The sequence below is a fragment of the Mauremys mutica genome, chromosome 2 (assembly GCF_020497125.1).
Source record: "Mauremys mutica isolate MM-2020 ecotype Southern chromosome 2, ASM2049712v1, whole genome shotgun sequence".
NCBI classification, from domain to species: Eukaryota; Metazoa; Chordata; order Testudines; family Geoemydidae; genus Mauremys; species Mauremys mutica.
The window spans coordinates 200,971,268-200,993,070 of record NC_059073.1 but is presented as its reverse complement, the minus strand read 5'-3'; the positions used below and the strand labels follow the sequence as shown (position 1 = coordinate 200,993,070).

Below are 21,803 nucleotides of genomic sequence, written 5' to 3'. Positions count from 1 at the left end.
ATGGATACAAAATAGAAATCAGTCATTACATTGAGGTTTAATAAAACTAGATCCCTGCAATTTTGAATATAGGTAAATAGCTAGTCATAACTGTATACAGCTCCTTCTGACAAGGCTGCTACTGCTTTTATTTCTGTCCACTTACATTGGAAAGGAACCTGCTGCTGCCATGGATTGTGTGTGGTATTGGCTTTAAGCTGATTAACCTTCTGCATGATTGTTTTGCAGAAAAGCAGGCAGACCTACATAGTAATGAGTCAAAAACTTAGCTCAGATACAGCTATTAACTACGGTGAGGTGTGACTGCTGTTAATTTAAGCACTGAAGTAAGCAAGTGCTACAATGGGAGTTTTGACTAAGTATAACCTTCAGACCTGGGCCTTTTGAGAGTAGTGACCAGGAGGACTAAATGTGACCCAGTTATCCTTACTTAATGTCTGACCTATGTTCAAATCCCATTTGAGCCCAAATCACATGGAAACTTCATAGATTCCTGAAGGGACCATTGTCATTATCTAGTCTGACCTCCCACCTAACAAAGGCCATAGGATTTTCCTGAATTAAGTCCAGCTTCAAGTCCAATGGCTAGAGCAAACTTGAACTTGCGCAAAACTTGATGTATCCACTGGGATCACCTGCTTATGTTGGGATGTGAACATTTCTTTTTCACTAATGGTGAATAAAATCAGCAAAAATACACAGAGGAAAAGTATGTTTTCCTAATTTTTCATGTAACCAGGGGAAAAGTCAGCATCTCCACTTCTGTCTTATGTGCAAAACATTTTGCCCACTTCTTGTTCCCCTGTGCTAACCTCACCTCCTGTAAGTCAGGCAATGCAAGGCAAAGCATGCAGTGTGTGAGGGAGTTCTCATTCAGTCATTGTGCAGCTCTGCCACTCCTAATACAATGTAGAGCCCCAGTTTGTTCAACCAAAGGAGGAAAGGGAGCCTGACAGCTTCACAAATAAAATGGTCATGATTATTATTTTAAAATTATCTCAGTGACAAGATGCAGTGAATTCTCTAATCTCTATGACATTACAGCAATGCATTAAAAATGTATTTATGTGCCAAAAGATGGAGGAAAGGTAAAGTACTTTCAAACTTTAGGAATTCTGGAACTGCGGCTCACATTTCATGTGAGTGACATTAAACAGTGCTGTTACTAGGTGGTATAGACCTGCCCCACTCCCCCCCCCCCCCGCCCTGCCCCGAGAAGTTCCTGCAGGATCAAGTATCCTCCCTACATGGAGATTGCGTGCTATTGACCAATCAGATAACAATACACTGGTAAATGGTGATGATGTCACCTTTTTAAAGTTGACAACCAATCAATTCAAATATTGTATAAGTCTGATTTGACTGGTGTTGGGGTTAGATGTGTAAGGAAAGTGCCTGGGATCACATAGGCCACGGACCCATGAAACTATTGCAACAAGAGCTCTTCTTGGCAAAGGCTGTTTCAAGCTTTGAAGGGGAGTGGGCAATGGTTGAGGTGGGGCCAAATTGTTACTTTTTATTTTGCTTTATTCTCCAGGGTTATAAATAAAAGTGAATTAGAAAGTGCCAGTTAACCTTCAATTAACAAAAAACGCATTAAAACATAGTATAAATTGTTTGAGGAGTTGTGTGCTAAATTGTCTTCCGTAAAAGGCTCTTGTGATAATCTGAGCTACAGTGAAAAGAGAGAGAGTAAAATAGGACTATCTGCAGGTCATCAAAGGGAGCTAGCATGTTGCATCATGGGAAATGTAGTCTGAACAAAGGAGAAATGGGAGCATGAGACACCCAAACTACAAGTCACATGTGGCATAAGCAGCAGCATTTCTGAATTGAAGTTTTCAACTGCAAAATTTCAGTTTCAGATATTTTTTTGCTGAAAAGTAAATAATAAATATTATCCAATGGAAATAAAACCCACAGTCTGACCACCTATGCTGCTGAGTAATTCTGCTGACTCTGTGTCCCCTCAAAGATATGAGGAAGGCAGGTATGACCCTCTGTCTGTTCAGAGAGAATTTTGGGCAGACAGGGATCCTTTATGAATACCTCTGTGAAGACTTTGCTGTAGTTCAAGGAGGAGAAGCAACAGGAATGACAGCAGAGTCATGTTTCAGTCTATCAGTAACTATTTATTTGACTTCTTTGGGAAGGCTGGGATCCAGAGGGCCTTTATCACAGAACTCAGTGGTGACATGCAATAGTTTTAGAAGACTTTCTACAGACGCTAACTGAGGGCACTGCCTAGTTGGCTGGTGGGTGGGGGGGGAGGAGGGTAGATGCAAATTATTCTTGGGGTTGGGACCTCACCCATGAAGTTTGTTTTCTCCTTTGGTCCAACAGAAACTAGGTTTGTGGCATTCAGGGCAGGTTACTAAGCCTGTCTATTTACATAGGCTTTTCTTGAAGTTGTTGGGTTCTTTTCTTGAAGGGGCTAAGAGGGTTTTGAGCTTTTTTTTTTTTGCGCTTTGTTTTAAAACGTTGTTCAGATGTTTATTAATGTAGCTGACTTACAATCAATATTTTGTAGATGGTCATTATAAAGCTGCTTAAAGGTATCTTCTAGGACCACAATAGAAATGAAAATTAATATGTATATTTTGCCTCGTACTGCATCATGTGCTTTGTGATAGGCATTTATTAGCATCTGATTTAATAGTAAACAAGGTGGGTGAAGTAATATCTTGTACTGGACCAACTTCTGTTGATGAAAGAGACAAGCTTTCGAGATTACACGGAGCTCTTCTTGAAGTCTGGGTAATGTACTCAGAGTGTCACAGCTAAATACAAGGTGGAACAGATTGTTTAACATAAATAATTAACACACATTTTAAGGGACTATTCAGGGTAAAGTGGTTCATTAATACCTCACCAGTTATAGGGGGAGGGTGGGGGAGAAGCTGGTGTGGAGGGGATTTAAATGCATTATATATTGTTGTAATAAGCCATAAATTCAGTGTCTCTATTCAGTCCATGACCTTTAGTATCTAGAAAAGTTCTGAATTTAAGCTTCCAGGCTCATCTTTTGAAGGTGTTTCTCAGGTTTCCTTTGGTGATGAGTAGTGAGAGGTCAGATATAAAGTGATCGCTTTGTGAAAAGTGTTCCCCCACGGGTGATGTGATGTTTTTGTCTTTTATCATTTTTCTGTGAGTTCATTGGTGAGCATAGTGAGTGTCTGGTTTCACCCACACAGTTGTTATTGGGGCATTGAGTGCACTGGATGAAGTGTGCCACATGTTGTGACAAGCATGTGTAGCAAATAGTAATACAGGGGAGCTTGATAAAATCCAGTTTGAGCTTCCTTCACCTCTTCCTTCCCAACATACTGTAATCTTTCAGTCTCTCCTTCTGAGTTGTCTTTCCTAGGTACAGATTTTCATAGCTAATGTGCCAAGCTGTGTTGAAAATCTGACCTCTTATTTTAATGCCTATATAAGAGCTGAGCGCTCTTGAAAAGTCTACCCTCAAATATGGGTGCTGAACTCTTGAAAATCCAGCCTTTACTTTCTATCTCTGTCCCCTTAACTCCAATCCGCTTCTAGCTACTAATCTTCCTTATTCTTATTCTCACTTGTTCCTCCTCCTCAGTCTACACAAAATCTCTATCACCCGTTATCAAAAACTGACCTTCAACACCTCTTGTCTGTCCAGCTACTGCATTATCTTCCTTCTCCTTTCACTTCTAAGCTCTTTGACAAGCCTTTTAAAATTATTGCATTGACTTCCTTTTCTCTAATTCCCACCTAGATTCCCTCCAGTCTGGCTTTTGCCCTTGCCATTCCAAGGAAACGTTTGTCACCTAGACTTCTAGTGTCCTCCTTCTAGCCAAGTCCCAGGGCCTTTACTCCAGCGTGCTCCTTAACTTGTCTGTTGCCTGTGATACCATTTCTCCTTCAGTCTGCCCTCTTGTAGGATTTTGTGGTCTTTTCCTTTCCGAGTTTACCTCCTACTCCTCTGACTGTTCTAGTTCGATTGCACCTCCAACTAGTCTTGTACAGTTCCAAAGCAAATCTTCCTCAGTCATAGAAACTTTCTCTCTGTTTTCTAAACTACTCTGTAGATGATAAAACACGTTGGGTCTCCTTGAGTTTGAAAGGCATTAGAGAACGCCACATTTCTATTCTGTGCTGTAAGTGCTGCGAAATTATGAGCCTGATCCCATGCCCTTTGAAGGCGATGGAAGGACTCCTATGGACTTCGAAACAGGCCCTATGTCAACATCATGCATTTTTTTGTAGCTTTTGATTAAGCTAAATTTGGCAATTTGCTTATAGTCAAACTATTAACATGTTTTCTGTCTGGAGAAGTTTATGCAGTAATCAGAGACATTCCAGGAACACAGACCATCGTTGCTGTAACTTCCCAGGGGAAAGACTTTTAAGTTATACTATACCCTCATCCGTAAACCTTAAAAGCATATCTATCTCTCTCTCCCCCGTCCCTTCATATTGGGGACAGACTATATTTGTCCATCTCTACTCTCTTATAGGGAGTTGGGAGTGGGGTGAGGTTGGGGAGAGATTGTAAGGGAATTCTGGTGGTGGTTTGTTAGCAATGTTTGTTAAAGTTCTGTTGCACTACTGCTTGAGTAGTGTTGTTGGTGGATAAATGTTAGAGTCAGTTTATTTTATTAGATATATTTTTAAGAGTGTTTCAAGGGTGCCCAGCGCTTAGGATGGCTGCTCTTTTGTGTTGTGTACTATACATTGAATACATTGGGTATGAAAGGTAAAGGTGCATGTTCATTAAACACTGTCAAAAGTAAGCATCATGTGATTTAAAAGCGTTCATTACTTGCCTGACCTAAAATATTACCAGTTGGAATTTGGTAGGCCACTGCCTTACCTACCTCCTACTACAGAATACGAGTAACTACTGGTGAAATTAATGGCAGTTCTTCACATCCTGAATAGGGAAAGGGGTCCAGGAGCCGGACTCATTCAAATAAAAGGAGATGAAAACTTATTACAAGTGATAAAGGGCCAGATCATCAGATGGTGTAAATCAGCATAGATCCCTTGATTTTGATGGCGTGACACTGGTCTACGCCAGTTGAGAACCCGTCCCATGGGAAGAAGGCTGTTCCAGTGGTTGTGGTGCTAGCTTGGGTTTCCAAAGACAAAGGTTAAATTCCCTGCTCTGCCACAGATCTTTCTGTATGTTCTTGGGCAAGTCATGTAGGGTCTGTGTACACAGCTATCAGAGATGTGACAGCAGCACATACAGCCATACCTGAGCTAGCTCAAGTATCAATAGCAGTGACACCATGGAAGCATGGACTTAAGGACAGGGTAGCCACTCAAGTACATACCTAGGTTCCCAAGTGGGTTTTACAACCCATATGGCTGTGGCTTCACTGCTATTGTTATCTGAGATAGCTAGATCAAAGCTAGCTTGGTTATGTCTACACCTCTGATTGCAGGGTAGCCCTACCCAGAGTTTCTCTGTCTGAGTTCCCTGTCTGTTGTTATAAAGGAGTTGTTATAAGGATAAATTGTGAGGTGCTCAGATACTTTGATAACTGGAGTCATATCTTTCTACGTAGATTGAACCCACTGTCTCTGTTGTGGGGACATTTTGTTGATATTAAAATAAATTTGTTACATAAAAGCAATGATGCCTTCCAATGTTAAATTGTTTCCCAGCATGGAGACATTTTATTTTACTCATAAAGCAAATGTCAGAAACCACAGATTCCAAACCTTCCATTTACCGAAACTGAGTGAAACTTTCCCAAAGGGCTACAGTCACTTCATTGTGAAAGACTTCCACAGATTATTTGGGTATAAACAGAGTTGCACATAGTGCTTTCTTTTGACATTCAAATTGCAAGCATTTGGAGTTTGGCCTTTCTGCAATGATTGCAAAAATTTCAAAATGTCTTTTTTTTTTTTAAAGTAGTGAAAAATGTTAAACTTATTTTCAGATTGGGATGATGACATCAGGGTCTAGGGGAATTATCTGCAGTGTTATTGCATTAGAATTAGGCCATAAGAAAGGATGGTCTTATACCTAAAATATAAAAAGGGATGTCAGGAGACTCAAGGTGCTGTGTCACAGGGTCCACACAGGTTACTGCCCTTTCGTTCTTGGGCTGGTCAAAGAAAGGGTCCCAATGCCTCCTTCAGGTGGTTCTCCCATGTGTTTTTATTTACAGTGCTTAATACAGAATGCCAATTCCCACAACATCAATCCCCACTCTGACCCTTCCCTGGGTCTACCAGCCCCTGAGGCTTTCAGCTGCTGGTAGAGACAGAGCTGAAGTCCCTCTGTCTTCCCCTCTGGCTTGCCCCTTTGCCAGTGAGTTCCCTGGGCTTATAACTCCTCCCAGCCCCCAGTCCAGCTGGCTCCACTCAGCTCAGCTGATTCTTCTGAGCCTGCCCTCGTTAGAGTCTGCAGCTGCACTCTTTGCTGAGTGTCTGGGCCCCTGCACTTGGCCATTCTGCCGGGAAGCAGGGGAGGAGCTACCCCTTTGGCAGGGCATCCATGGGGTTTATACCTCAGCCCTGCCACAAGCTGAGAAAGCCCTGTCTTCTGCATTCTTAAGAGTGGCCCTTGTAGGTGAAAGGGAATGTACACAAACACAGCTGTTGTGGATGATCACCGCCCAATAGAGAGAGCCTGGGTTAATCAAATGGAGGGCTTTAACTATCAAGACCAAAAGCTTGAAATTAATTCAGTATACAACACGATGCTGTCATGTGCTCATGGTGTTCTGCATTGCTGAGAACGGGTGGGGGTGTAGGCAGGGAGATGGGAGTACTGCTACCATTCTGAACCAAGTGGAGATACTTCTGCCTTCAGCCACAACCCGGCAGTGTGGAGCTCTGCCAAAATTGAAATGAAAACAAAAGCTAAACTCATTGAATCTTGAAGCTTAAGCTGGGGTTTTGAGTGAAGAGTCAGGTCAGGTCCCTGTTCTGGAATTATTTGCCCTGATCACTCTCTTACAAAGCTTCCCCAGAGGAGTGGAATAGAGACTTTGACCTTTGAAAACAAGCTGGCGACGTTATATTCTGACCCACACTCCTCGCCCTCCAAAAAATCCAAATTAAGGGCCTGAGTCAGTGCCCTCTGACATGCATGGAAATCTTACCATTGTCTTCAATAGGTTCTGGATCAGGCCTTAATTGCTTTTGTTGTGTGTTGATGTTTTCACTCTGCCTGTCCAGAGTAGAAGGATATGACCAAAATGTTACCTCATTAACTTCAGATGGATTGAGTCAACTTCTGTTCTGTGCTTGAGTTCAAAGGTTCATTTGAGAGTAGAATTTGGGTCATTACTTAATAGTTAACAATCGCGCTGAGTTAACAATGGATTTTTTTTTTGTAAATTTGAAAGGAATTTTCCATTTGACTATATCTATAATTTTCATATTAATTTCTTGGAACATGGATGTGCTTGAAACTTTAGATGCAGGGATACCCAGTGAATAGTAAGCTTGAACATGCAGATATTTTCTAAAAAGAAATTTCATACTATTTATTGTATTGTCAAGTTTGCTGTTTGTGCTGTTGGTTAGTTACTGATGTCATCCAATCAGGGAAGAGAAATGGTACCATTTGATTTCAGGTACTAAGCAACACACTGCAAATTGTGAATGTTCCCAAATGTTCTGCAGACGCAGAGTGACTTACTCAGGAGTTTAAAAATAATTACAAAAAATGAATGCATTGAAGAATTTTGCAATCTCTTCATAATCGGTTCTCAAGCTGAAAAAAAGGTGAAACTCATCAAATATATTGGTTGTTACAAATTATATACCGGTAGTTATTTAGGAAAAATGTTCTGGTCCCACTCCCATTAAAAGCAATGCAAACTCCCATTGATGTCCATGGGAGAAAGATCATGTCTCCAAAGCATTGTGCAAACAACTAAAGCAATTAATCTTTGCAGTACCTCATACAAGTTGGCAAATAGTATAGTCAGACCCATTTCACTGGTGGAAAAACAAAGTCACAGAGAGGTTAATTGCCTGATCCTAAGGCATGTTCAGGTGCCTAGTAAAAATGACATTAAAATCAAGGGGAATTGTAGGAGTTCAGTGCCTCCTACGTGTCTCGCTAAAAGTCACGCAGTGAGGCAGAGCCGGACTAGAGCTCAAGAGTTCTTCCTGGCTACTAGCCACACACTTAGTCCAGTAGGGCACATTGGCTAAGATAAATGACAGTTCCCTCTGATTTATTTTAAACCAGGTGTTGATGAATAGCATGTTGCTTTGTTGAAGTTCTGTAATGAGTAGCTTCATTTGGATCATTTTCTATCAAGTTTGGATGGTTTACAGCCCACAAACAGGTAGGCTGACTTGTATCATTGCTAAAACAAATGCTTAGGCATTATTTGGAGGTAGTTTGTGTGAGGATCCATGGTCTAGAACAGGGCTCGGCAACCTTTCAGAAGTGGTGTGCCGAGTCTTCATTTATTCACTCTAATTTAAGGTTTTGCGTGCCGGTAATACATTTTAACGTTTTTAGAAGGTCTCTTTCTATAAGTCTATAATATATAACTAAACTATTGTTGTACGTAAAGTAAATAAGGTTTTTAAAATGTTTAAGAAGTGTTGTTTAAAATTAAAGTAAAATGCAGAGCCACCCGGACGAGTGGCCAAGACCCGGGCCGTGTGAGTGCCACTGAAAATCAGCTCGCGTGCTGCCTTTGGCACATGTGCCATAGGTTGCCTACCCCGGTCTAGAACCTGGGTCCGCTGATCCCTGGGTGACTGCCGCACCCACACCATCACCTGCAGACCACTGTTCTGCCTATGGACGGCCTGATTGGCAGAGCTTTTGGGGTTTCTGATTGGTCCAGGCACACCGCTTAAGTCTTGAGGGAACACTAGGAATTTGTCTGTGCAGCTAGGTGGATCCCCGGCTGGCTGCTACAATAGCCCTTGCTCATTTGCCTTTCTCTGGTTCCTGGCCTCTGACTCCAGCCCAGACCTGTGGCTTTGGCCCTACCTACTGGACCCGATTCTGGCTTCACTTACTAGGCCTGACTGCTCATGGCCTGGCTGTGGTCCAGGGAATAGGGCACTGCACTGCACTGGAGCTCAAGAGATCTATTTTGTTCTGGCCTCACCCACTGACCTGCTGAGTGAACTTGGGCAAATCACCTCTGTGTGTCTCTGTTTCCCCTTCCACACTTTATCTATCTTGTCTATTTAGACTGTAATTTTGGGGGCAAGATCTCTCTCTTTCTATGTGTTTGTACAGTGCCTAAACCAACCAGACTCCTATTTTGGTTAGGCATTACCGTAATGCAAATAACTGATAATAATGCATAACTAATAACCAAAACAGGGGTTCTGAGTTTTCAAGCACTCTACTTGTTGTACATTTGGTCTTTTCCCTTGAGAATGTATCTGATTTCTTGTATTGCTTCCTATTAATTTGTTCTATCTTTAAATAACTGGAATTTGTCATTTTTGTAGTTACACCAAATTCCACATCCTTAAACCCACTTCACGTTTACCCGTGTGACTTAAATTTTTTTTCATTTTTTTTGTTGTCAAAATAGGGAATGTGATAATTTGGAAGGCCTACAGAAAACATATTTTGTGGTTATTGTTCTTGTGATCTGTCCAAAGTAAACCACTTTAGAAAAGCTCTGTTTCCTGCAGATAAATGCACTTTTGTAGAATAGTGGATTTTCAACTGGCTGAAAATGAGGGGTTTTTCTCTTAATGGATACTCTGAGGAGAATGCAGTTTAACCATTCCCGCACTGTGCTGTAGTTTAGATCTTCCTGCTGGAGCCCAGGGGAGTGAGTAGCAACTATTTCATATGGTTAACTCACAGCACATTCTCCCCCTTAGCATTTTGTGTTTGCTATGGGATAAATGTATGCTCCCTCCATCCCCTTTGTATGTATGGCACCCCCCTCCCATGGTGAAACTGGGAGAGTTTGGGGAAACAGCACGTGGATCCACAACTATGTGAGGGCCACTAGCTGTCCTCTTCCCTAGCCACAGCTAAGTGATTATGTATGAAAATGTGGGCCTACTGGAGCCATGACACAATTCTGCTGACACCATATAGTCAAGGGGGGAGACTCCTGGAGACCGCATTAGTATACAGCCCTGTTATTTCCCATCTAGAGATAGGCTAAGTACATGGAGCAGACTTGTAATGGTAGTTAGGCATCTGAAGAGGAAGACGCATGCCTAGGGAGATTTTTCAAAAGCAGCTAGGTGCCAAACTCCCATTGATTTCAGTGGAGCTTCACCAGCTGAGGATCTAGCCCTGCAATGACAAAGTTGCATTCCCACTGCTGGCTTTCTTATAGTGATCACTAAGGAATGCTGAACAACTCCCGGGGTGTGTGCCAGCTTGACTGGGCAAGGTTACCCTTGACCTCTCCCTTTTTGTTGGCTCTGCCCCTCTGGCAGCAGTCATTCCGGGAATTAGCTGTTTTTATACAAAAGCAAGACATTTGTTTTCTATAGCAACACCTTTGCCAAATCAAAGCACAAGCAACTGGGAACGTAACCAGGGTTGTCTCTTCAAACCAGTAGTCTCTAAGAATGAAATTCTGCTTCCTACCCCCTCGGTGGGAACTTAAAGCCTGAACAGCAGCACTAATTCTGTGTTTCCCTGCACAGGAGGACAGGGGGTGGAGAGCCCACGCGGTGGAATTGAGGTCCTCCAGCAATGTGCAGAGCCGCATATGGGGCTGTGAACCCGGGGCGGCTCTAGGCACCAGCAAAGCAAGCAGCTGCTTGGGACAGCCCATTTGCAGGGGCGGCAGCCGGCAGGGATCCAGCCTGGGAGCTGAGAACCAACAGGGGGCTTTGGGAGCTGTACTTCCTTGGTTAGCTCCCTGCCTATAGAGCCAGCCCTGGAGCAGGGAAAGAACTACATTTCCCAGCATTCCCTTGCCCGCTATCAACAGGAAAGGGAGGGGAGGGAGTATGGTAGCTAAAACCTCATGCTGAAGCTTGCTGTGAAGGGAGAGCTCACTGCTAGAGTGGGGGGCACTGTGAATGGAGAACAAGTGTGCCCAAGGAGTAGAAGGCTTTGGCCCAGATATCTCCTTCAGAAGACATCCCCAGACTGGATTAGGGATACTGGTGTGACCTCACCTTGCAGCCCCCAAAGAAGGAATTGGGTGGACTAAATGGACAGTGCCTCTATCTGAAGCCTAGCAAGGGAGGTATGTGGAGCCCACTAGAATTTAAAATAAAAAGTAAGGGAGGGGAGGCTCTGCTAGGGGACTTCGGCAGCTTTAGATACAGTGCCAGGCACTTCTGAGCCATGGAAGCAGAAATTGACTTTTCCTTTCCAGATTTAGCTAATATTCAGAAAGGGAATCTAGCACCTGCCTTCCAGATTTGAAAACCTCAAAATTCAGGAGTGCTCAAGCTCAGTTTGGGCAGCTGTTACTTCATTTCTCCCAAATCAAATATCCTGATCCACTGTAATTTGCTGTAGAAAAAATAGGATAAAATTGAGCAAGAAATGCTTCCCAGTGGTTATTAGGACTGGAATTGCTATTTTCAACAGCCATTGCCCTTTTTTTTTTTTTTTTAGTTTTGTTTGTTTAAAAGGAAGACAGTGATATTGCATTGACAAATTCCCCATAGAAACAAAGAGTGGAATAAAAGAATAATAAAAGCACCTCAACTTTTCCTCATTTTTGGAGGACAGTCTTATAATATGCATCCAGATATCCTCCAATCACACAAGCTGAAAATTGTTCCACTTTACTGCAGTTCTGTAACGATATGGGAACCAATCCTGTCTGTGTTCTGTGCACATCCAAAATTCCTGCTGAATGACCCGCCCTGGGAGTGAGTTACCAGTGACCCAGGGCTGGGGCGGCAGGGGGTGTGTGGGTGGTGGGGCACTGGTGGGGGGGGTAAAAGGGGGAGCCCAGGGCTGGCACGGCAGTGGGGTGTGGGTCGGGGGAGGCCCAGAGCTGGGGCGGCAGGGGGTGCAGATAGGGGGGAGACCCCAGGGCTGGGGCAGCAGGAGGGTGGGGGGGAGCCCAGGGCTGGGGTGGGGACAGCCAATTTTTTTTTTGCTTGAGGCGGCAAAAAACCTAGAGCCGGCCTTGCTGTCAACATATAGGCAGACTGCTAATGGATATATGCACACCATGGAATCATGGACCCAAATACAGAGCTTGAGAGTAACAGAGGACCAGTCCAGTCCAGAGGCTGAAGCGGTGGCTGAGGAGGGGCTGTGGATGCCCTTCACTCTTTGAGTCATGAATGAAATTCCATCCATGCACAGCACCTTTAGTTGCTGTTTGTGCAGAGGATGTGAACTTCTCCCTTGGTGTCTAAAGCTAGCTGCCTGGTTATCTAAGAGTGCTTTCTTGATGGTTTCTGCACCTTCCCATATCCTATTCTGATTTCCCCTTCACTCTTCCACTGTCCTCACTCCTCCCCCACAGTGGTTATAATAACATCCTCTTCACTAGGACTGCATGGGTATAACCCAGAAGAATTGGTGCTATAACTGTTAAAGCTATAATATCCAGTCTTATTAAAGAAAATGCTTTTCATAATTATAAAATTAGAGATCACTGAGAATCAGCTAAAAGTACGAATGGTACAAATTCTGTGCCCTTAGAAAAGTTATTGAAAGATATCCAGCCAAATCTTTCACACAGAACTAAATCAAAATGTTCTGGTCTTCAAAGTTCCATGGAGTAAAAAGGAGTTTTGTTTGAGTATAGATTGTATGTAGGTTTTATCATGGGAACTAATAGCAGAGTATCCAAGGGTTCAGAACTTTTAAATATCAGATATGAACCTTCAAAAAGCTTTTCAGTTTCCATTTTTTTAGTTGTCTCTCTTTACCTTAGGAAAACTACTAAAAGTTTAGAAGAATGTGATAGTTACTGTTCCTTAATCACAGCTTTTACCTGTTCAAGGTAATAAAAATGTGTCTTGGTAAATAAGGGGGGGAAAGACCCTGTGGATTGAAATAGACAAAGAGTCCATATTATTCATGCTGCACAGGGTAGAAGTTGTTAAAAGGGGATTAATGAATGTGTTTGGAGCATTTACTGTACTAAATTTTCATGATGAATTTTAGGTACAGTTTGAAGAAACTGAATATATATTTGTGGATTGAAATGATGAAAAGAAATTCCTTGATGCAAAACTTAATTCCTTATGGGAAAAAGATGAGGCCAATGATTCTTTTGATCTAGCTCCAAATGTGATTCTTTCTTTCTTTTTTTTAAGTTAAACACTGAATCATGGATGATCCGATTACTACTTCCTTTTGTGTTGTTTGTGTTCAAATAATATTAATATTGATAATCTTTATAGAAGACTTTTTGACTTATGCAGCCAATTCTATCCTTCAATTCATTGTGCACCATTACTAAATGATCAATTTCAAAGCACCTATAGAATAATTGGGTGATTAGTAATATCCAGCATGGATTTGTCAAGAATAAATCATGTTAAATCAACCTAATTTCCTCCTTTGACAGGATTCTTGCTATAGTGGATAGTGCGGAAGCATATAATATATCTGGATTTTAGTAAGGCGTTTGACACATTCCTACATGACATTCTACTAAGCAAACTGAGGAAATATGGTTTAGATGAAATTGCTTTAAGGTGGGTGCACAACTGGTTGAAAGACTGTAGTGAAAGTGTGGTTATCAATGGTTCACTGTCAAACTGGGAGGACATTTCTATTCAGGTCCTGCAGGGGTCAGCCCAATATTACTAAACATTTTAATTAATGACTTGGATAATGGAGTGGAGAGTATTCTTATAAAATTTACTGATGACATCAAGATATGAGGGGTTGCAAGCACTTCGGAGGACAGGATTATAATTCCGCTCCCGCCCCAGAGCCTGCATCCCCAGCCGGAGCCCTCACCCACCCGCACCCCAACACCTTGCCCCAGCCTGGAGCCCCCTCCTGCACCCTGAATTCCTCATTTCTGGCCCCATCCCAGAGCCTGCACCCCCAGCCAGAACCCCAATTTCATGAGCATTCATGGCCACCATACAATTTCTATACCCAGATGTGGCCCTCGGGACAAAAAGTTTGCCCACTCCTGGGTTAGACAAACATCTATCAAGGATGGTCCAGATAAACATGGTCCTGTCTCAGTGCAGAGATCTGGACTAAATGAACTCTTGGGGTCCCTTCTGGTTCTACATTCCTATGATTCTTTGATTGCACCCACATGAGGCCTCACTGAGTTTCAAAATCAGGACCTTAAAATGTTCAGTTTTTAGGGATGATGTTTTAATCTCCCCTCACCCTTTAACAATCCAAAATCTTCACCATTTCTCCTCTCTCTCTCTCTCTCTCCCTCTAATTTTGACTCATTCCTTTTTGTTGTTTGTTATTTGTACTGGATAATATCATTATTTAGAAAGTGAGAAAACCACGTCAATAGAATCTGCTTGGGAGGTCAGAGCTCAGCACTTCTTGCCCATACTCACACGACACACTGCTCTATTTTATTTCTTCTTTTTAATCGCATATCATGCCGTAGACTACAGTTAACTAATATATCTATTTGCGTCACTGAAGTGCTGAAAATATCTATCTAAGCTCTGATTTACTTTGTCATTTATGCAGTAAATGGCAGATCTGTCTTCAGTGGTTTCTGCACCAAGTGCAAAGGTCTGTACAGACCAGCCCCCTTTGGGGAATTGGCGCCCAAGTCTATAAAATATTGTCTACAACTAAAGTTGGGTGATAACATGACTTGTTTTCAGCTACAATTAGCCATTAATTAAATACATTTGGTGTACTTGACATTTAGGCCCCAATTTTCAAGTGTCCACTACTAATCTTGGGTGCCCAGCTTGAGGTCTATGGCCTGATTTTTTCAGAGCTGCACTTTAAACCAATATAAGCTCTTTTAATATCCCAGAAAATCAGGCTCTAGATAGCATAAGTTAGGCAACCAAACTTATTGGAAAATGTGGGACTTAATAAAGAAATACCAAGGAGCCAGAGGGCATCATAGGGCAGTGCTGTAATAACCCCCTGCCTGTTACAAGGTCTCCTGCTTGCTCATTGTGGTCCCAATTCAGCAAGATACTTAACCATGAGCCTAACTCTGAGTATGCAAGCAGGGCCATTAGTGATCTTTGTGATTACAATGGGAATACTCAGATTCTTAATGCTAGGCACATGCTTATATACCTTTCTGAGTTTGAGTCTATATAAGAGTCTGTCTCTCTGCTGGTCTCTTCTTGTCTGCTCTCTTGAAATCTCTTACCCTCTGGGTTTTCCCTGAGTCAGAGAGGAATCGTCTGAGCCCTTGCTAGGAGAAGCCCTAGAACATGTGGGATTTGTAGACAAAAACCAATTTACCAGAGATTTAAAGACCAACTGAAACTGCATCCTGGATTTCAATGAAGGTCAAAGTCCGCTTGAGGTATTTTATGTATCCAAAGTTTTTCAAATTTGGTATCCTTTGATGTATGGGATGTGGTTTTGGGTCATATTTTTTCTGGGACCAATTCTCCCATCCCTATTCAGAACAAACAATTATTTCTCTACCTGCTTTTAAAATATCCCTAATATCCAAGCCAAGTGTAAACGTAATTCACAATAAAGGAGGGCATCTGGGGCTACATGTACAAATAAATATGTATATATCTATAAAACATATTTAAAAGGTATTGTCTTTTCAGATGGATTTTCCTTCCAGAAGCTATAATAACAGGAAGACTCTGGAATGGGAAGGAATAACTTGATGTTTGTTCCAGGAGGTGAATGCATTTACATGGGTGAAAAATAAATCTGCCCTTCACTTAATCTTTTCTTCATTCTTTCTGTTTGCTTGAAGAGTACACTGTTGCTCTGTAGGAAAAAATGTCACAGCAAAAGAACCTTTTCTGGACTCAAAAGATTTATGCTCTGCTTTGCTGATATGGTGTGCAAGTGCCTATGTTGGTACTGCTCCTAAACGGATTGTGGTAATGATCCTTTAGGAAATTTTAGATTAATTTGGCTAGCTGAGTTTAATTATAAGAAACCCTCATGTAGAGGTAACATACTTTCAAAATACCTTACTGTTTACTTTCAGCTGTCTAGTCGAAGGGAAAAAAAATACTTAAACTGTACATTGTGCTAAACAAATTCTGCATATTATGTATATAGCTACAATCCTTGGTGCCTGATTTATAAAGTTGGACTCAAGTTCTGTGAATGAAGTGTAGAGTCTATAATTAAGGCCTTAATTTTACAAGACCCTTAAACATGTGCTTAGGTTTTATTGAAGTCAATGAGATTTAAGTATGTGCAAAATTGGGGTCTAATTATCAGTGCAGATGCTAGCCTGTCTATCTAAGTACCTGACTATGCACACTAAATGCTAGCATTTCCACTCAGAATTAATGTTGGGATTTAAAGTACACCTGTGAATTGCAAGTTGAGACCCCTTTAAAAAGCGCTCCTTTGTGTTATGCCATCGTACAGTATTGGAATAATCTTTAGAATAAACATAAAAGCTTTATTTCCAAAAGCATAAGCCATCATGGCCTGCAAGTGGTGGTGTGATAGACGTTAATGAGGGAGTTGCAGGAATGTACAACCAAGCACAGCTAGTAATGGGACCTCTCACCGTGCCATTAAAAATATGTACAACTTTACCTTTTGCCTAATTACATTCGTATTTGTGGTATTCCCTAAAATCAAGGGTTACTCTGAGTTTCAATAGCACTGAGGCTGTAGCAGAGTCAATGCATTTATCCCTTCTACCACTGTTCCGGAACTCTTTTAGACAGACTTAATATTAACTATGTCTGTTCTCTTCTTTCCATTTATTATTGGATTCATTATGAAATTAACACAGAGGAAGGCCCAGATTTTTAAGGTATTTAGGTGTTGTGGTGATCAGCGTTGCAATGCATAACCGATATAGGATTTTAAATCTCATTTTAGAAAGGGGTTTAGACACTTATAAGCTAATTTCTCATTGAGAGCCAGTGGGATTTAGGTTCCTAAAGTATCTAAATCTCTTTTGCAAATGAGATTTAGACCCCCCAAATCAGTTAGACATAGCAACACTGTGTGCCACAATGCCCAAATACCTTTAAAAATCTGGGCCTCAAAGCCTAACTTCGTAAATGATGAGTGATACATAAATAAAAATTAAAACAAATACTTTTAGATAGTTCAATACTTGAGAGAGGTCTAGGATTGGCAGACTTGGACGTGGAAACTCTGTATGTACCAGCCGGGACTACCAATTGTGAGCTGGACACTTGCCCTCAAGGAATAGGACTGAGACCAAAAATTCCTTACCCACAGGACACCAAGCAGATGTCAGATGGTCATCACTTGCAACCACTAGCAACCTAGTCTGGATTTGAATCAGATGGAAAGGTGCCGTAATCCCATTATCAAGGCTGCATTTTTTGTCATGGGAGTCATACATTCCACGATTGGAACGTTTTTAAAAAATATATCCATGGGTCTTGAAATCTTGTGACTCTTGCATGTGAGGGGGTGCTTGTGATGTGCTCTACACAATGGCATTTCTCTGTCTGTCTGACTGTAATGCAATAACTTTTGAAAACTGCATCGAATCAATTCCAAAATTTCAGAGAATATTCTAGGCACAAAAGGGCAGAGCCCTATTGATTCTGGTGGAAATCAGAAAAGCCAGCTCCCCAGAGTGCCATTTGATCACTCAGGATACACAGGGGAGGCAGCAACCTCACAGAGGCCTGTGGCAGGGGGGCAGAATGACTCACAGGGGTGAGACAGTGTTCTTAGACTTGGGTTAGGGCACCAAAAAACTTCCTGTGGCTGCAGCAGAAAATGGACACTCAGGGAGACTAATTTTGTGGTAGGTGGCTATAGTGAGAGTGAGGGCCTGGCCGGGGGTACAGTTTGGCCTACATAAGCAATGAAGTGTGTGATTCTTTAGTAAACAAATGTGAACCTTGAGTGATGCCAAGTTAACCCCTGAGGTGCATGGGGGAGGCTAAAAGAGAACCAGAGGTCAGCCTGTTCCCAGGCCCAGATAGTGCACCCTCCATGAGAGGTGTCAACCCTCAGCGACAACTTTACTTAGTCAAGGGTGATGATCAGTGTTCCCTCTAATTTTTCCCACACATGTGTGGAATGAATTTTGTTATGTGCACCAATATGGAGGTGATGTGTGACACATCACCTCCATATTGGTGCACATAACAAAATTCATGTGGTGGGGTTGGGGCCGAGGGGTTCGGAGTGTGGGAGGGAGCTCAGGGCTGGGACAGAGGGTTAGGGTACAAGGGTGTGAGAGCTCCAGCTGGGGGTGTAGGCTCTGCGGTGTGGCCAGGGATGAGGGGTTTGGGATGCAGGTTGCCTTGAGGCTATGGTGGGGAGAAAGTTTAGTTTTTTAGTGTGTTTTGCATAAGTCATCCATGTTTCTGAGCCATATAGAAGAGTGGATAAAACATGTCTCTTAAATATGGATTTTCACTTTGGTTGACAATTTCTTAGTCTTGCAAAAGACCAAAATTCCTGGCTGCTTTGCTGATTATATTAGTGAGCTCAGTATCAAGATGTACATAGCTGGTAACAGTAGCACCAAGGTAGTAAAATTAGTCAACAACATCCAGCTGAATGCCATCTAAGGTGATATCTTTGGAACTGGTTCTGAAGAGCCTTGGTGCATGATAAGTCTTCTTCAAGCTTATTGCTAGCCTAAAGATTTTGCATGAATCAGAGAACTTAGTAATAAGGTGTTGTAGAGCTACAATGCTGTGAGCCACAAGGGCTGCATTATCTGCAAACAGGTCCCTTATGATGATCTCCTTCACTTTCATCTTAGCTCTGAACCTTGCAATGTTAAACAAACCTCCATCATGTTTAATACTAAGATAGATACCCCCTTGAACATTACAGAATGCAGGTTGAAGTAGGAATTAAAAGTAAATATTAAACAATGTAGGAGCCAGTACACAACTCTGCTTCACTCCATTGTTGATGTTAAATGAGTCAGATTCTTGCTTTTCACACATTACAGTTACCTTCATGCCATCATGTAAGATTTAGCACTATAGGCAGACAACCAAGCTTCTTCAGAAAAATTTAAAGCCCTGACCAACTAACCATGTCAAGAGCTTTTGTTCAATCTATTAAAAGCCATGTACAATGGAGTCTGCATCTCTCTGCACTTTTCCTGCAGTTGTCTATGGTGGATCTTCCTGAGCAGAAGCAACGCTGGCTCTCAGGATAGATTCTCGCAGCTAAAATTTGAAATCTAGGTAAAAGAATACAGCTTAAAAGTTTTCCCACTATGTTAAGAAAAGATATTCCTCTGTGGTTATTATAACCACTTATGTCTCCTTTGTTTTTATACAGTTGGATGAAAACAGCATTCTTAGAATCTTGCGGAACAGTTTCTTCCTTCCAACAGAGTAGCAATATCTCGTGCAATCTTTGCAGCAAGTCTTTGTTTGCACATTTGTAGATTTCAGCAGGTAAACAATCAGATCCTGAAACTTTTTGTTGAACAAAGCATCAAAATGATTCCTAAGTTCCTCTAGTGTAGGTTTGGCATCTGTTTGAAGTCATAACTTCAAACCCAATAAATTTGGCTAGCACGCATTAATCTGTTACAGACTCCCCTGAATATCATTCTATAGTGCTTACTCCACCTCTCCAGTTGCTTCCCTTTATGAGTTATGATATTGCCATCCAGAACTTTGAGTAGCTGTCTTGTTCTTTATCAGCCCAATGGCCTTTCTGATAAACTCTTACAACTGTCTGTCACCTGCATCAGCCGCCTGTTGGATGCTGTTGCAGAGATCCAGCCAAAATTCTTGAGCGCACCTCCTGGAAGCACTTTGGAAGGATTGTGTATTCAAATATGTACGTCTTGTCAGTACCAAGTCCAGCTAATGCCAGTGCTTGGACCTCAGGTGTCTCCACAATGATGTTGTTCTGATGTTACCAGCAAAGGTGGTGTTGGTCACTGATACGCCTTGACTGGCACAGAACTCGAGAACTCTCTGACCAATGTCATTCATACATCCAATGCCATGCCTACCCAGAATCCCAGGCCAGATCTCAGCATTGGACCCAACTCTTGCATTGAAATCTCCAAGTATTAGGATGGGTTTCTTCCATGGAATCTTGCTGATTAGCTCTTCCAGCTGTTGGTAAGAGGTACCCTTCTCCTCATTACTAGACTGCAGAGTTGGAACATAGACACTGATGTGGCTGATGAATCCCTTCTGTAGACTAACTCAAAGTATCATGATCCGTATGGACACTGCAATTGAAGCTTCAAACGATGACATAAGTTCATTTCTGATAGCAAAACCTACACCATACTTTCTCCTTACTCCTTCAGGTTTGCCATACCAGTAAATGAAGTCTATGTCTGAGAGCTGAGTTTCCAAAGTCTATGAAGTCTATATCTGAGAGCTGAGTTTCCGAAGTCTATGAGGTCTATGTCTGAGAGCTGAGTTTCCTAAAGAACTGCAATATCAATTGTGAAACATGGAAGCTTGTTACTCAACACAGCCATTTTCCTCAAATCCGAATTCAGATCAAAGTCGTATCCAGGGGCCAAAGTCCAAATATTCCAGCAAGCAATTTTGTTTATAAAAACAGTTGAGCAAAACAATGAATCAGGGCATGTTTGATTCACCTTCTCTAAGGCCACCCTCACACAAGGCAAGCAGGACATCCATAAACATGGCTGCTTGGAAATCTTGGTAGCTGTCCCCGGGCCCTTATGCCTCTCTCGGATCACTGCAACTATCTTGCCAAGACCTTCAGTGCATACACCTAGGCAAAGTTATGGAGGAGCAAAGGCTGACATAGACCTGTCATCCCCCTCCTTTAGACCTCTGAGCCAGAATCCGAAGGCCAGAAAGAGTCTAGATGTTCAGTGACACAGAGGTTGTAGCTTCTACCAGAGAGTAGCCTAGATAGAGCTGCTAACTGCCTATCACTTCAGCGTGAGCGCCATTTCTGTCGGGGTGAGATCCCTTACCCTTTTTTCAACCAAGAAGTATCCACAAGGCAGTGGAGGATGCAATTTAATGTCATGCCCAGGACATGCCTCAATTCTTCAATAAATATTTTATTTTATTTTATTTTGTAATCTATATAGTTGCTAAGCCTTTACTAAACATTTCACAAGGAGTCACCAGGAAGAGAATTCAGTTGTTGCAGGGAGCTGCAGGAAGAGCACAGGAGAACAGTACTTGGCTGAAGAAGAACTCTGTGTAAGCTTGAAAGCATGTCTCTTTCATCAACAGAAGTTGATCGAATAAAAGATATTTCCTCACCTACTTTGTCTCTCTGATATCCTTTGACCAATATGACTACTACACCACTGCAGACGTGGATGCTGTGACACTTCTCAGTATTTTTTAAAGAGCCCCCAAAATGGTTTAATTTATCCCTGTGGGGTGCTTAAGTTGTAAAGGAAAACATGAGCTGAGTGTGTGGATGGAAGAGAAGCTTTTTCTTGTGAGAGTTTTTAATGGTGCTGTTGATCACAACTCCATAGCTAAGGTTGAGTTCTTTTTTGCGCTTAAATCAGGGATTCACCCTCTTTGTTATGTGTGAAAAATACGCCGTAGCCTCCCACAATTTAAAACTCTTATCCCTTAATTAGTTTGAACTAAAATGTTCTAAACAGAGTCCTTTAAGAAATGTATCATCTGAGTGCTTTCAAACTTTCCATAGTTAAAATTAATTGAAAACTCATGCATAGGATATAGTTGAAGAAATTAAGTGACAATTAAGCTTAGTTATTAATGATTGTTGTATTGAATTATTATGACTATAGGCTACAGCAGGCTCAGGTGAACAAGGAAGATAACTCAAGTGGAGCCATTGTGACATCTAG

The 21,803-nt window shown here is 41.9% G+C and overlaps 1 protein-coding gene across 2 annotated transcripts in view; it reads left to right on the top strand.

Annotated features, from left to right (window-relative positions):
- The window catches only part of SUGCT (succinyl-CoA:glutarate-CoA transferase), a 689,609-nt gene that overhangs the window by 507,648 nt on the left and 160,158 nt on the right, over positions 1–21,803 (top strand). The window contains exon 14 of one of the 2 annotated variants that reach the window (XM_045005019.1): positions 20,292–20,323. The exons of the other annotated variant lie outside the window; for it this stretch is intronic. Within the exon in view, the coding sequence (XP_044860954.1) occupies positions 20,292–20,308 (17 nt within the window). The 3' untranslated portion in view covers positions 20,309–20,323. Of the gene's footprint in view, positions 1–20,291; positions 20,324–21,803 lie in introns of those variants that run through there. 2 annotated transcript variants of the gene reach the window in all.